The 16,592-nt window shown below is 47.9% G+C and overlaps 1 protein-coding gene across 4 annotated transcripts in view; it reads right to left on the minus strand.

Annotated features, from left to right (window-relative positions):
* Positions 1–16,592, minus strand: part of Ksr1 (kinase suppressor of ras 1) — a 148,380-nt gene that overhangs the window by 53,142 nt on the left and 78,646 nt on the right. For 3 of the 4 annotated variants that reach the window (XM_008821598.3, XM_008821597.3, XM_008821599.2), the window contains exon 2: positions 8,949–9,089. The exons of the other annotated variant lie outside the window; for it this stretch is intronic. In XM_008821598.3, coding sequence (XP_008819820.1) covers positions 8,949–9,089 — 141 coding nt within the window. The remainder of the gene's footprint in view (positions 1–8,948; positions 9,090–16,592) is intronic. 4 annotated transcript variants of the gene reach the window in all.

Raw genomic sequence — 16,592 nt, forward strand, 5'->3', positions numbered from 1 at the left:
TCTCCCATTCACACACACACACCACACCACACACACACACACACACACACACACACACACACACACACACATACACACACACACACACGGTGACACAGAAGAAACTTTGCTTTATGGTAACTGAAGCAGGGCAGAGTTGACACAAATGTTTCTCAGTGCAATCTGGTTCATCAGATCTCTTCTAGAGCAATCCTGCCCTCAAGGTGGTCCCCAGAGGAGGGAGTTCAGCACACACCGCACCAAAGCTACAGGCCATAGGCATACACTATTGCTCAAGTCCAGTCTTCGGCCAACAGACACACAGGAGCCTAGAACTACCTGCAGCCTCCCTAGAGATCCTGTAATGCCGCCTTTACTGGCCCAGATGACATAGCACCCAAGGAGCAGAAAGGCTTTGGATGACATTTGAACCCAAGCATTCAGGACACACACCAGTGTACTAGGGACAGAGCAATGAACAAAGCAGTCAGACCCTGAACTCATGGTGCATCCAGTGTGGTCATTCTGCACTGCACTCATAGCCTAGAAATCTAAAGAGCAAGCTTGCAGTCCAAAACCCAGAGCTTAAGAAACATCCTTCCCTGTGACCTTACAGACTGCTAGAGCCCAGTGGCACTCCTAGTCTAGAAACTTAAAGAGGGTACTTTGGTCCAGGATCAGAAAAATACAGACAGTACTTCATCAACTGGAGAGTAGCACATGGCTAGAACACGATCCAGCACATAATCATGGTTAAACACATGTCAGGAGCAAGTCCACGGCTGGACGAGGGGAGAAGGCTGAAGTGCGCCCTCCACTTGAGATCTGCACCATGGGGGGCTGTGGCGGACAGTAACTGCATTCTCCAGCTGTCAGCCCCCATCTGGGCACCTTGGCAAAGAAACGATCAATAAATGAACAATGAAAGGAGGTGAAGGAAAGAAGGAAGGGGAGTGGGAAGAATGGCAGCGCAGGAGGGAGAGAACATGAAAGACAGGCAGCCAATTGAACGACTACAGACAAGAGTGCCAAGCGGGGCTGGTCTGGGACGGGCAGGGCCCACAGCTTTGGATCCTAAGTTCAAATTCTGACCCTGGCATCAGTTCACTGTGTGATGCTGACAAGTCACTGGACTTCTCTGAGCTTCATTTTGCTAAACCAGAAAACAAAGAGTCATGTGCTTGAAAAATATAAAAGTCAGGAGCCATGAAGCCTCTCAGACAAGTCACGTCTCAGGCAGGTCATGTGCTGGTCAAGAATTCCAACTTGCCGATAAATAAGCTTCATGGCCGAAACATCTGCAACTCGCTAATGAGTGAGTTTCAAGGCTGAGACATCTCCAACTCACTGATAAGTAAGTTTATGGTTGAAACATCTGGCGGACTTCTCTGAGCTTCATTTTGCTAAACCAGAAAACAAAGAGTCATGTGCTCTCCCCGCTGCCTTCCCCACAAATAAGGATTAAACAGGACCGTGCTAGCTTTGTTATTTGCACTTTTCCTTCCACACCCCAACTTCAGCTCTTCCCTGTCTAGTAGGGTGTGACAGAAGCTGATTGTCTACCCAATGGGCCTCTGCTGGTTCATCCTAAGTAGGGAAGACTCTGTGGCCCAGTGTACTAAGCTGCTCCTCAGACCTAGCGCCTGCTACTGAGATCCAGCATCCGTACTGAGACCTAGCATCCAACACTGTACTTTAGTTCCTGTGACCCAGGCAGCTAGAGCTGACCTGTCTGGAGCTAACCCCTCCTCAAGGGAGCACAGTGTATCTGCTTCCTGAGGAGGCTTCCAGTTACCGGAGAGCAAAGAGCCAGGCCTCTGGCTCCCAGAGAGTGAGCGTGGGGGCTGATGGGATGAGTAGAGAAGCTAGGAGGGAAAGCCACAGGACACACTGTTGAGCTGGACCGCAGGGGTCAAATATGAACGCACTTTTCTGGTTTGCATCTTACAGAGCCCTCCTGTCCACACTCCCCCAGGCTACATAGTCATTCGCAGCTAATGGAAGGCCACGATGGTGGCAGGGGTCAGGCAGCACTCCCTCACCCCAAGAGAAGGCCTCTTCCAATGAGACTGAGAAGACTGAGGCAGGGAGACAAGAACCCTGCCTATCTGGCTCACAGTACGAAGCCCCATACTAGACCCACAGACATCTTCAGCTCAGAAGCTCCAGCTCTTGAGTTTAGACAGGAATGGATGGCGAGGCTCTGCGCTGGATCCCAGGCTTTGCACAGCCTCTGCTTCTGCCTGCTAAAACTGATCCTAGCTGGCCTTTGCCACTTCCTTCAACAACTTCCAATAGGGAAATTGCTGAAGGAAAAAAAAAAATGGCTCCTCGCCAGCAGGCTCTGAAATCACTTCCCAGTTGCAGCCAGAACCCAAAGCTGTGATGTTTAGATTTAACCTGTGGTTCAGGGGTGGCTGGAAGCTGTCACAGTGTGGGAGCAAGGGATGGGGGGGGGGGGCTATGACACCTTCCTTTTGAACTTGTCTCCAGGCCCTTTTCCATTCTGAGCCCTTCTACTCTCCAGGCCTTTGGGCCCTGTTTCCATTCAAGCCACTGCCCTCTTCTCCCTCACATCTTCAAGCAACCCTACAGGGAACTCAGCCTGTTCACCAGTGGGAACTTTATTTTTCCTTAAAACAATTCCAATATTCAATCTTCCTCCCTCTCTCTCTCACACACACACATAATTATCCCCTTAAAACAAATGCATACTCTGTTCCACACATGCAGAGTTCCCTGAACTGGCCCAGCTTCCTCACTGGCCTCCTCCCACACATCCCTCCAGTACATCCCATGGACATAGCTCTGGCTTTTTGTTTGGGTGCTTTTACTGCCCTATCTTGGTGCTCAAGGATACCTTCCCTGATGGTGTCTTTCCTTGACTTCCCAGGGTGAGTCTGCCCACGAGCTCACATACCCTAAACTGACTTCCATCAGAGCATCTCATGTGGGCTCTCAATTTGTGTTTCACCCAAGCCTGGAACTCCTAGAGCTGGGGAAGTGTCATGATAATATAGCACTGATGCAAGGTTAAGACTGCTGATGGCATCATACACATCATTTCTTAGACACCACACTGGAATGGGCAGAGCAGAGCATTTCCATCACTGAGGTCCTTCTGGATGAAGGGCTGAGCATCCGTAATCATGGATAATTACTATATGCTGCCTCAGGCACCTACAGGTGAGGGGAAAGAGGAGGAATCTGAGTTTGCATGGCCAGAATAGCCCTAGAAGTGTTTAAAGGTGAGACCCATGATGCCTGGCTTGAAGTCACTTTCTCTTTAAAGGCACTATTGTCTAGAAAGTGACCAAAAATACTGTCCAACCTGCAGCTAAAGCTGAGATGAATGGTCAACTCTACAGGAGCAGGGACGACTCCAGAAAGGTAATGTAAAGGAGGCCCTACATGCATACAGTTTCATCCATGTGTGACTCATGCCTATGTTTTCCTAAGGGAAAAATCAGCACCCCAGTCATGATGCTGTAAAGAGTTAAGGTCAGCAAGAAACTCAAAGTGGGGAAGGACAAATCCCACCCCTGAAAAACTCCAGGAACTGTCCCAGGGCAGCTCATCCTGTGATGAGTTGCCAATGCTGGATCCTTCAGCTGCCAGGCATCCTGGATCTGCCAGACACAGAGATGAAGAGATACTGAGAGGGACCCCAACACCCCAAGCCTCTGTCCCACAGTGACCTCTGTTCATTTCTGTGATCTCAACTGTTAGGTACCATGCTGCTAGGTACATGGCCTCTGGGGGTGGGACCACAGAGGTAGTTTCTCTGAGCATAGGTTCTCAGCTCATTCAGATGTCTGATGTCACTGTGAACAGCTGTGCAAGCAAGTGGCCCCATCCAAATATAGTTGTTCCTAAAGGTAGGTTCCTTCTGCCTTCCTTTTTTCCTCCCTCTCTTCTTCCCTCCTTCCCTCCCTCTGCTGGGGATGGAACCCAGAGCCTCATCATATGTATGGGGGTCTCTCTCCTTGCTCACATTACTGCTCCTGCATCTGCAGGGTTGGCTAACCTCAGCCTCATCTGCAAGTTAAGTAGTGTTGGTGGTCACTTTCCAGAGAGCAGCACTCTATCATCATAGAGCTGCATCCCCAGCCCACATCAGACATCTTGGAGAATTCTCTCAGTATTCTGTTATGAAAGAATAAAGTGGATTTTTTTTTGACTAACAGAAAAGCGAGAATAAGAGTAACATCACGCAGAGTACACATCGCATGATCCCATTATAGCAAACAAAAGACAGAAAGGGAACAAACATGAACTGTCAATTTGAATGACGGCAGCATGCATGAAGGGGTCTGGCGAGGGTCCCTGCCAAGTGGGAATGAGGCTGTTAACCTCTGAGAGGAGGAACAGGGAGGCCTCCGCTTGCTCATTGCAGAACAACCCCTTCCTTTGTCTGGTATGGGGAACAGTTTAAAGGCCCCAATTCTCAGTATTCGGGTATCTGTTTCCTGATCGTTTCTTGCCTGGGCTAAGTAACAACGTGAAGACAAAAGCAGCAAACCAAACAAAAGGGTGTGTGCACAAGGAAGGTCTCCTGAAAAATCTGAGAGAAAAGCCTGACTCGGGGGTCTAAGAGGTGAAAACACCATGCTGATGGGGTGGGGAGGGGTCACAAGCTCTGACTGCCTGAAGTACAGGTTCCATTGAAGCCCAAAGAGAAAGTGTGAAATTGTTTCTGAAGGACAGCGGGACTCCAGTCCTGGGAGAAGAGACACCGCTGAAGGCACAGCATAGCCTAGCACCTCCCAGCCCCTTCGGTAGAAGAGGAAGGTGTGTTTCTATGCAACAACCCCCCAGCCACCCAATAAACTGCCCCCACCCCCCGACACAACTCCACCACTCATCTTACTCGAGGAAGGGGCTGATGGAGCAAACTACCTAAACCACTTCTTATGTAGGTAAACAGAGTCCCAGAGGGACAAAGTGACTTGCCCAGGGTCACTGGTGAAGATGGAGGGGCTTTTGGGACACTGGGCTAGTTTTGATTGTCAACTTGACTGGATCTGGAATAAATTAAAACACAAGCTACTGGGTACTCCTGCTAGGGATTTTCTTGATCAGATTAGCTGAAGCTGGAAGACACCCCCCCCCCGCCCCCAAATGTGGATGGCACCTTTTGGTGGCAGCACAGATAAAAGGACATGGACGAGAGAAACTTTTGGTTTGGGTCTGTTTGCCTACAATCTTGTTCACTGTAGACTAGCAGCTCTCCAGGAATCCTTCAGGCCTTCAGCACCAGACTGGGATTGCTGAGACATACAGTCTGTGGACTGAGCAACTACAGGATTCTCAGCCTGCCCAGGGCAGCCTTTGTTGAACCTCCAGATCCCATCTGTTACTCTAGAGAACTCTGACTAATACATACAGCCACAGCGCCAGGTTCTGCTTGCTCTTGTACCTGTATGTCTGTGGTCACAGTACTCAGGGCTTTCCCATCCCCACTGAAAAGGAGCTCAGGCAGCAGCAGCCACAGGCCTTCAGAGACCACATTCTAGTGCAGCTAGGTGACCAAGGACTCCTGTCTGCAAAGAGGAGCAGATGGTGTAGCTTCCTGGCCTAGTGATCCTGGTCTAAAGCTCATGCTCACATGCATGGGGCAATCTCTTCAGGGAGCTGAGCTCTGCAGTCTGTACTCCTAAAAGGAGACTCTCCAGGCCAAACTCAAGGCCAGGCAGAGAAGGGTCAGCTCTAGAAGGATTTGTGTTGCCAAGTAGAGACTTCCAGCTGACTTTCTGGAGAGGCTAATAGGTTCTAGCTCCCTCTGGCAGGCTGGTGTCTCAGCACTCCTCTCCATCAGTGGGAGTCAAGTTGTCCTGCAAGCCTGTTTGCAGGCTTGCTAGCTTCTTTAGCAGGACAGGGTAAGGCGCTAGGTCAGACAGGCCAGGGAGATAATGTCACTTAACCTCTAGCATCCATGAAAGTCTAGCAATGCAAGGAATATGCCATCCCATGAAGGCCTGGGCATCCCACAGAGTGAAGGGCCAGGATGGGCTGGGATCAAAGCACCCCACAGTGTCGCTGGTCGTTCTGACAGATCTGATGTACACAGTGATATATAACTCCTTAGAAGCACACAGAGGGGGATGAAGGGGGGGATCCAAAGTACCACCTAACCAAGCACGAAGGTGGGAAGGTAGGACAGAAGACAGCATATATACTTTCATGGAAGATGAGGTATATCTGTGTAAGGAAGCATGCACATATGCAATTGTGGGACACAATCTCTGAGCACTTAGCTTCTCGGCTGTCACATGAATTCCAAGTGAGAGGTTATAGGCAGTGTGACCTGCTCTCTCAATCTGACCCTCCATTCCCCCATTCCTCCATCCCAAGGAACATCCTGGCTCCCAGTGACCGCCTGGCCTTTGGGCTCTGTTGCCTATCCAAAGAGGCTCAATTCTTACTAAGCACTCAGCTTTGCTGAATCACTCAGGGCTTTATGATTTAGCCAATGCGTGACTCACCTGTTGCATCTAGGCCTGGCTGGGTCTCTGACCTGTCTTCACACAGCTCTCCAGGGGCCACAGCAAGCTGCTTCAGTAAGACTATACACAATACCTGGGCATATCAGGGCCCTCTAAAGGATGGAATCTCTCAAACTCTATAGGTTATTTGCAGAAAAATCCCTCAGGAAGTAAGGCCATCTGCCTAACACATCTTAAGAGAACAAAGAAGGGGGAAAGGCACAGTCTGAAGTCTAGCATACTGGGCCTGAACCTCAGGTCTATCCCTGACATTAACTCTATGACGGTCCCTGAACTGCTGTGCTCTCAGCTAGAGATCCAGGCACAAGTGCAGGGAGAGCTGCTTTCTGTCCCTGAGATCTTGGAAAAGGAGGAGGTACCGGGGGACTCAGCTGGGGGCAGAGTCGCTAAATCGATGCTCTTAGATCTGTGACTATATTACATGTCCAACCTCTTTCCCGTATGGCATAAAACTGTGGGCAGGAAGGTAGGGGAGGAAACGGACAGAGGTGGCAGCTCATTATGTACAGTGTATGTGGCTATGAGTGCCCACGTATGTGTGGGTGTGCAACTGTCAATATTCAAGGAACCTGTCTCACAGAGCAGTTTCCTTCAGTCTTCACACCAGCCCACTCTTTCAGCCTACAAACTGGCCCACGCTATACATGGGGCCTAGAACAGTAGTACCTCAGTGCTAAGCTCCCCTGTGGGATCCCCTCACTCTCAGCCCCATGACATGACAGGCACATTTTATGTTGGGGTCATTTTCTACCCAGGAATCTTTCCTATGGAAAATTACTAAATGTTTAAGTATTTACAAAAGGCTTCATTAATTATACTGGTCACTGTCATACTTTTGCCTGGTAACTCTATTATAGCCACTCAGTAAAACATTAATAAAGAAATGATAAATATGGGTGGGTGTGGTGGCATATACCTTTAATCCCAGCACTCAGGAGGCAGGGGTAGGCAGATCTCTGTGAGATTGAGGCCAGCTTGGTCTACATAATGAGTTCCAGGCCAGCCAGGGCTACATAATGAGACACTGTCTCAAAAAAAAAGAAAAAAATATATATACAAAGATATATAACACAAAAGTGTGAAATCACAAGAAACACATGATGGTTTAACCTGTCAAAAGATGAAAGCAAAACAAGATTATTCAAGATGGTTTAACCGGCGCCATCCAGTAGAAATATGAGGTGAACCACAGACAGATTCTAATTTCAAAAGCCCATATTTGAAAAAGTGAAAGATCAATCTGCTGAGCATGATGCTGCACACCTAGAATCCCAGCACCCAAGGGGCAAAGGCAGGAGGATGACTGCCAGAGGAAATTAACTTCAGCAATATCTTACACAGCCAAAAGACTTATCCAAAAGACTATCCCTTCAACAGGTGTCAGATATAAAAAGTCACACATAAGGTACTTTCTTATTTTCTTTGGTGACCAAGGTTTCAGAACATAGCTCTCCTCATCTGTAAAAGCACAGCCACAACCTAAGTGCTCATCAGCCACTGGGACCAGTGACCCCCTACCTGGCTGGTGTAAGCCCTAACCCACTGGAAGTTCTATAAAGACTTTTCTATTACGGAGGGGAAAAAACAGAAGGAAATTCAAAATCTCAATGCTCAAAGTCTTTCTTTCTGAGTGTTGGGAATATGCACGGGATTCCTCCCATCTCTTTCTGTTTTCCTATACAAAATGAATGGATGGTGTTTATTTTATTTTTGAGACAGGCTCTCCCTGTAGCCCCAGCTGGCCAGAAACTCACTATGTAGACCAGATTAAAGGTATGCACCACCACACCTGGCTCCCACACTACTTTTTATACTCTAGCAAAGGTCAGTCTTATTCTTGTTAGAATACGATGTAGATTTTACAAGACTTGCCTCAGTGAACCACATCTTCCACACACTAGCATATTTCACTTCACTGTTACCTAATACCAACTCTCCAAGTACACTGGTTGGTTAAGTGGGAAATCGTGGGTGGGCAGGATGAATGAATGGGATGATGAATCCAAGAAGAAAATCAATACCCCTCAGCAGTCAGAAGAAAGAACTCAGTTTCTAAGTCCCTTAGTTTCCAGCTGTGTGTCAAACCTAAAATGGTAGAATGATAATACCTTCCTTATAGAAGACTGTGCAAAATGAGATTATAATTTCAAAGAGTTTAAACAGTGTTTTCCACATAGCCAGATTCCAAAAAAAGGAGGCAGCTGTCATTATGATGAGCAAATAAGTGACCAGTATGGCCAGGTTATCCCAGTTTATGGGGTAATGGCACGTAGGGCACTTACTGTAGTCACAGGTACTCTAGGTCCCTGCTGGCTGCCACCCCCATGTCACCCTCATACCCCCTCCCAAGACTAGAGCATACAGCTCCTTTGTCTTAGCCACGGTGAGCCTCACCCTCAAGTTTGGGTGTGGCCACTGCTTGCCCCCTCTTGCCCGTCCCCTAGCCTGCGTCCCGCCATATACCTGCACCACCTCGGGCCTCACACTGAAGGTATATAGCCAGTCACAGAAGCGTGGGTAGCTGTTGAGCTCGGCAGTCCTGTCGCTGGGAGCCACACTCAGCTTGCACTGCCGCTGTTTACAGATGTACCGCACCAGCTTCGCCTGTAGGAAGTCCAGTAAAGAAAAGGTCACATTCATGGGTAGTACAAGTATGTGGCAGCCATGTGCACTCCAGGGGAGCTCAAGCAGATGCTAGCAATGTGCTGAGGAGAAGAATGGGGGGAGGGGGTGGCTGGCTGTCATTCATGGGGCAGAAAGGCACAAACCGGGAGAGAAGTTGGGAGAAGAGTCTGATCACAGGCAAGGAGTCCCCAACCTCACTGAGGCTGGCAGACCGTCCTGCCCCCCAGGACCAGCTCCTCAAGAGTAAAAGCATAACTGGTTAAGGCCAGTTAACCAGAAGTCGGCCTTCCTGCCTGGGGTGAGCATGTGGGTAACTGATAACAAAAATGATGGGGGCTTGGAAGGATGGGCAACTTTCCACCCAAGAAACAGACAGCCTGGATTGGAACAGAGGCCTCAGTCATACCCTGGCTCTGTGACAAGTCACTTAACACCCTCCTCCCCCCAGATAGCCTCAGTTTCCTCTCCCATAAAGGATGATAATAATAAACGCTCCTTCCTGAGGAATTTAAGAGACAAGCACTCAGCTTGTCATTACACAGAGAGTACCCGGCATGGTGGCTGTGACTACTGGGTGGGGACACTGCTGGTAACTGCCCTTGACTGCAGTCTCTACACAGGCTATCAGAGATGTACACCCCGAGAAGTCAGCAAATTCCAGATACATGAGTCTATATTCCTCAAGAGAAGAATGTCCAAAGCTTTCAAAAGACTCAAGTAAGATAAGTGGAAACATGGACAGGCTGACCTAGGTCAGCATGGGGTTCTGACCAGCACTGTGGGTACAGGCAAGACAACGGCACAGCACTGACCTGCCTGAAAAGAAGGGAGCTTATTCCAACTGGGGCTACCCAGAGGCTCCGACAGAGGGGTGTGTGCTTCCACCCAGAGAGAACCAGTGAGCCCAGCCATTGGCTTGGCTGAGCCCCCAGCACCCAGTAATCATGAGAGTTTCTAAGATGGTGACCAGACTAGTCTCTCTACTGGTGACTTCTGGTGTCCCCAAAAGGCAAGCTCACCTAAAAGTCTGGGGCCCTGTCACTTAGAAACACTCAGGTCCAGCTAGACCCCAAGGGTTTTGCTGTCTGGTTCATTCATTCCTTTCTCTTTCATCTGTAAAGATCTCAGTATATTTCTAGAAAGGCCAAGGACTCTTGTTAACATACATCCTAAAACACTAATAAATATGGGCTAGTGAAATGGATTAGCAGGTAAAGGTACTGGCCACCAAACCTGACAACCTGAGCTTGGTCCCTAGAACCCACAAGGTAGAAAACCAACTGTCAAAAGTTGTTCTCTGACCTTCACGAGTCTGCTGTGAAGATGCACACACACAATAAATATATTTAAAGACTAATACATAGCTTTAAATTTCAAATACCCAGAAAGGCTTCCAATTTACAATTAGGACAGATATTTCCAACTATTTGGGGGTTAGGGACCCCTTTGATGGTCTTGGGAGAACCAGGAGCTCTAAGAACAAAGTTTTGGATTACAAAGGGAATCAATTACATTTAAATACCCTTATCAAAATATTACTTAAGGTGGAAGAGATGGTTCAGTGGTTAGAGAGCATACTGCTCTTCCAGAGGACCCCAGTTCAGTTCCCAGAACTCACATCAGGCAGCTTCACAACTACCTGTAACTCCAGCTCCAAGGGATCTGACACCCTCTTCTGGTCTCTGTGGGCACCTGCACTCACATGCACATACTGCCCCCCCAACACACACACCCACACACACACACACACACACACACACACACACACACAAGTACACATAATTTAAAAGAAAAATAAATCTTTAGCTGGACATTTAACCTTTAATCCCATCACTTAGGAGGCAGAGGCAAGCAGGTCTCTGTGAGTTCAAAGCCAGCCTGGTATATATAGTAAGTTCCAGGGCTACATAGTGATGAGTCTCTGTCTCAACAAAACAAACAATAATGAATAAATCTAAAAAATTACTTAAAATCGTGATGGGATAATAAAAGTTTCTTTATTGGAGTATGAAATAATATCTAGCAGTGATCTAACAGTCATGACTTTGAAGTTGTGGTGGGTGTACATGGCCATTTCAGATGTGATCTGGCACTAAAGTAGCTGAGGTTCAGCACTTAGAATTCACAGGAGGACTGGGAGTTCAAGGACATCTCCAGCTATATAGCAAGACTGAGGTCAGCCTGGACTACATGTGAGACCTTGTCTTCCCCCACCCCTCTCCCCCAACCTCGCTGCCTTCAAAAGAAAAAGGCAATAGCTAGATTGCCATTAGCGATCGAATCACAATGCCCTGTTAGTTAACTACAGCTGAACTGAATAGCACTCAACATCAGGCAAGGTTAATGAAAACTAAGTATGAGTTTTTTCACCCAAGTTCAGAAACACTGAAATTCTATCCACGAACCCCAAATGAAGAACCCATGTAGTTAGAGGGATACAAGTGTGAAATGAGATCCACCATGACAACAGTGCTGACTGCCACACCAGATGTTCCGAAATTTCCCTCAAAAAGTAGCTAGGGAGCCAGAGTGGTATTGTATGATTATAGATCCCAGCATTTAGGAGGATGAAGCAGGAGAAAGCAGAATTCGAAGTCAGCTTGGGGTACACAGCAAGACCCTGACTAAAAAGCAAATATTAATAAGTAGGGCTATAGAGACAGTTTAGTTGGCAAAGTGATTACTGTGTAAACACGAGGACGAGAGTACAGATCCCCACCCAGCACCCGTGTAAGAAGGTGGGTATAGCCATGGGCATCTATAATCCCAGTACTGGGGATAAGAAGACAGGCAGATCCCTGGAGCTCACTGGCCAGCCAGTCTAGCCTAACTGGTAAGGTCCAGGTTCAGAGAAACCCTGTCTCAAAGAAATAAGGTAGAGCCTGGCATGGTGGCACACACCTTTAGAGACAGAGGCAGGAGCAGGAGGGTATCTGTGAGTTCACAGCCAGCCTGGTCTACATAGTGAGTTCCAGGCCAGCCAGGGCTACAGAGTGAGACCCTGCCTCAAAAAAAGAAAGAAAAGAAAAAAGATGGAGGGGCTGGAAAGATGGTTCAGTGGTTAAAAGCACTGGCTGTTCTTTCAAAGGACCCAGATTCAGTTCCCAGCACCCACATGGCTGCTAACAACCATCCATAACTCCAGATCCAGAGGATCCACTGCCCCTTTCTGGTCTCCATGGGCACTGTATGCACGTGGTACATTTACATACATGCACGGATACATATAAAACTTGAAAAAAAGAAAAAAGATGAAGCGCAATTAAGAAAAACACCTGACATGGACCTCCGTTTTCCACATGTACCTAGATATATAAAGACATACACAGATTCTTTTAGAGTAATAAACTAAAAATAATAGTTTGGTTCTACTTATAATCTAAAAGAACCCTACTCTACTGACTTAGGGTCACTGGCCTTGTCACAAGTTCCCAAGCTCTGGATTTCCTGCTAGCTTCAGTGGCAGGAGGGTTTGCAGTGGTTGCTGGTGAGGGAGCAGAGCTAGGAGCAGAATAACCACATTTAGGTGCACAGCTGGGCATCTGGTGAAAATACTGGCACCCAGGTGAGCCCAGGCTACCATGTACCCGTGCTCCACTACCCAAGGGAGACAGCACTAACCAAAGGCTCTGCTGAGCCACGCAACTTCCAGTCTATTTGCTATTCCATTAGGAAACCCAAACTCCTGAAAACGTCTTCAGGGTGAAGTTCACAAATGTCATTGTACAGATGCCATTTCACCATACGAATCTAAGCAGGGCATTTCCATCCCTCCTTCAGACGCTGATCCATTCCTCTCAATGTGACCAGAAGCAAACTCTAAAATCAGAGCCCCAATCTCCTTTCCTAGGCTCATCTCTACATCCCCTACCCAGCCCTGCCTACCTCCCTGTACTCACTCATCCAGCAGCTGAATACCTGCCTAGTTTCCTATCCTTGAGCCTCTACTCAAATTACCCTTTTGGCTCAGTGGGCCTCCCTTTACTAGACTCCCAGGCAAAGTCAGTATTCTACCCCTATCTCTGAGTCTGTCACAGCCCGGGGCCACAGTGACCTCTTACTTAACCTAACAGCTTCTGAACAGGGAAAAGAATACATATCATCTGAATGAAGAGATCCAAGTTCAAATCTTCCACTTACTAGTTGTGCAACCTTGAAGAAGTTGATTCCTTTCTGAATCCTACTTCCCTCATCTTAAAACCAAGAATGACTGGCTCATACTGAACTAGGATACGGAGACCCCCAAATGACATGTTAGATCCCCCTACTGTCTATCAAAGCTGGGCCTGTGTTTACCTCACTCATTTCTGTCCCCCAATGCCTGGTACTGCACTTGAGTATGAAGTGCTCACAAAATGGCTGAAGAAGGAGACACGAGTTTCTGTCTCCATGAGTCCCATCCAGGCCCTCCCTTCTCTCCAAAGGGCTTGTAAACCACAGCTTCAGGGAGCTAACCAGAGGTGGGCCTACCCTCTTTGAGTAGCTGTGCAAACTTAAAACTCAGTTTTGAGAAACTCATTTTTTTCCCACATTAATAGAAAAGGCTAGGCCCTGGCACTAACAGCAGCATCAATAATGACCATCTATCAACAGCACAGGGCTCACAGGCCAGACCTTGGGGATGATTAATAACATGTCTGTTTTGCACAAGACTTTGGATATGACTGGCTAGTAGAGGGATGTGCCAGTCTGGTCTTGGGCTGAGCAAGCATGTGGATCTCCAGCTCTGCCCCTCCACTTTCTCCAGCCCTGTTTAGCCAATGCACTCCTCTTTGTGACAGAGAGACTCTTCCCAAGGATGTCGGCCTAGGCTTGGCTTCCACATCCCTTCCTCTAGGAAGCCTCCCTAGCCCTCCAGGAACTGGCCCAGATGGATCTCAATTCTCCTTTTTCACTGTCTGCTCCTCCTTTAGGTATGAATTTTGCAAGGTCAGAGGTCTAGTCTCTAGTCTATGATCACCACTAGATCTGAGAGCTCTGGCACTCTGTTTACTATTTAAAAAATACTTTATTTATCATTATTTTATGTGTATGAGTGTTTTGCCTGCATGTGTGTAAGTGCATCATGTGCATGCAACGTCCACAGACATCAAAAGAGGGTGTCAGATTCCCTGGAACTGGAATTACAGGCAGTTGTCAGCTACCATGTAGGTGTTGAGAACTGAACCTGGAAGAACAGCAAGTGTTGCTGAGCCATCTCTTCAGCCTCTGTTTTAAAATTTTTAAATGGGGCTGGAGAGTTGGCTCAGCAGTTAAGAGTATGCACTGCTCTTGTAGAGGACCTGAGTTTGGTCCCCAGCACCCACACTGGATGGCTCACAGCTACCTGTAACTCCAGCTCCAGTGGGATCCAACGCCTCTGGCCTCCATGGGCACATATACTCACATGCAAATACTGCACCCCCACACATATACATATAATTTAAAAAAACAATTTTTTGTTGTTGTTGTTTTTGAGACAGGGTCTCCCTGTAGCCTTAACTGGTCTGGAAGTCACTATGTACACCAGGCTGGCCTTGAACTCACAGAGATCTACCTGCCTCAGCACCTGCCTCTGGGATGAAAGGCGTGCACCACCATGCCCGGCTTATAATTTAAAACTTTTTAAAACTTCTCCAAGCCAATGGGTCTCACACTATAATCATGCCACACTCTACCACTGGGCTACAAACCCAGCTCCATTTTTTTAATGAAAACTGTTAGAGATCTGGATCTAAGGGCAGCACTGTGTCAAACCTGAAGTGACTCTTCACTACACTCATATGACTCACACCACCAGTGGGGGCTGAGCTGAGGATCAGGCTATTGTACTGTGACCATTTGCTAATGACTCTGGTGGTCCTGCCAACCCACTCTGTTGAGGAGCAGTGCTGGTTCATGCACAGTAAGGGGTGCTGGGGCCTGGTGTGTTACAGTTCCCATCCCAGCAAAATGGAGCTGCCTTCACTTTTCAGAAGGTCAGGGCAATCAAAGAAGCATCAAATGGCCACTCCCTGAGACAAACCACAACAGGGCTTGCCAGCCCAGCCCAGCCTGACGGGGGTGGGGAGGGTTGGGGGGAGCCTGCCAGGGGACCTCTCACTGGTGGCATCATTTTCTCTTCACCACAAAACCCACAAGATCTAAATTTTCCAGAATTGAAAAGCACCTGAGGTTCCAGTGAAGTGACCAGCAGCACCAGAGGGAGTTAGGACACTGGCTGCAGGCAAAGAGCCTTGGCTGGATCTGAGGTCTCCCAGCCCCAACATTCTTTTGCCTCAAGAGGGTGCCCCCCCCCTCAGCCTGGTTTACAAGAGTGTGAAACAAGAGCTTCACGTGGGCCCACAAACAACCTGTTGGGCACTGTTTACAGAAAACACTCACTAAGCATCCTGGGCTCTCTGCTTCCAGCTGTGACAGTTAAGATCAAAGACCTTAGAGAAAGGGCCCTGAGATCAGTTTCAACCAGGAAAGACTGTGGCTGGGGCCTGGTGAGCTGCTGCCTACAGAAGTACTTGCAACCAGCAAGAAAAATCTAAGTCCTGCAGCTTTGTCAGCTATGTGGGGGAACCTCAAAGACCACAGCAACAGGAAGAAGGCTGACCGGTCTGAGACTGCAGACTGGCTTCAAAGCCCCTGTGGAGGAAGAGCCAAGGGATTTCCAGATTTCCAGTGCTAGTCTCCGTTAAAATAAGACCACTCCCCCTAAAAGGCTAAGTTGTCTAGACTGAGTCAGATGCAGTGGTGGATGCCTTCTCCCAACACTTGAGGAGATGGAAGCAAAAAAATAGGAATTCAAGGTCGGCCTTGGCTACACATGGAGTTTTCAGCCAGCCTAGGCTATATAAGACCCTGTATCAGAAAACTAAAACACCAAATAAGCAATAAATTGTCGCGAATAGGGAAATGCTTGCTAGTGTGGTTCTGGTGGGTGGCGTCCTTGTCAAGTAGTCTTCAGGTTCTCTTTCATCACCTCCAGGGCAGGAGAAGGATGTAGGTGGGATCTTGTCTGTCTCTAAGGGGAAATGAAGGCTCGAAATCTAATGTTGGCCTGGGATGGTGCTTGGAATCATGGATCAGCAATGTTTAATTAGTGTCTTAGTTTGCTTTTTTGTTGTGATGATAAAACGTTGACCAAAACCAACTTGGGGAGAAAAGAGTTTATTTTAGCTTACAGGTCGCAGTGCATCACTGAGGGAAGCCAAGGCAAGAATGGCGGGAACCAAAGCAGAAGTCAGGAGGAATGCTGCTTACTGGCTTGCTCAGCTACCTTTTTTTATACAGCCCAAGCCCACCACCCACAGTGGGTTTGGCCCTTCTACATCAATTAGCAATTAAGAAAATAGCCCTCAGACGTGCCCACAGATCCATCTAACGGAGGAAATTCCTCAGCTGAGATTCTTTCCTAAGTATGTCTAGGTTTATTTCAAATTAACAAATTTTGACAATTAGTTACTCATTGTGTGTGTGTGTGTGTGTGTGTGTGTGTGTGTGTGTGTGTGT

This window comes from Nannospalax galili, unplaced genomic scaffold (assembly GCF_000622305.1).
Source record: "Nannospalax galili isolate Female #2095 unplaced genomic scaffold, S.galili_v1.0 scaffold8, whole genome shotgun sequence".
Taxonomy (NCBI): domain Eukaryota; kingdom Metazoa; phylum Chordata; class Mammalia; order Rodentia; family Spalacidae; genus Nannospalax; species Nannospalax galili.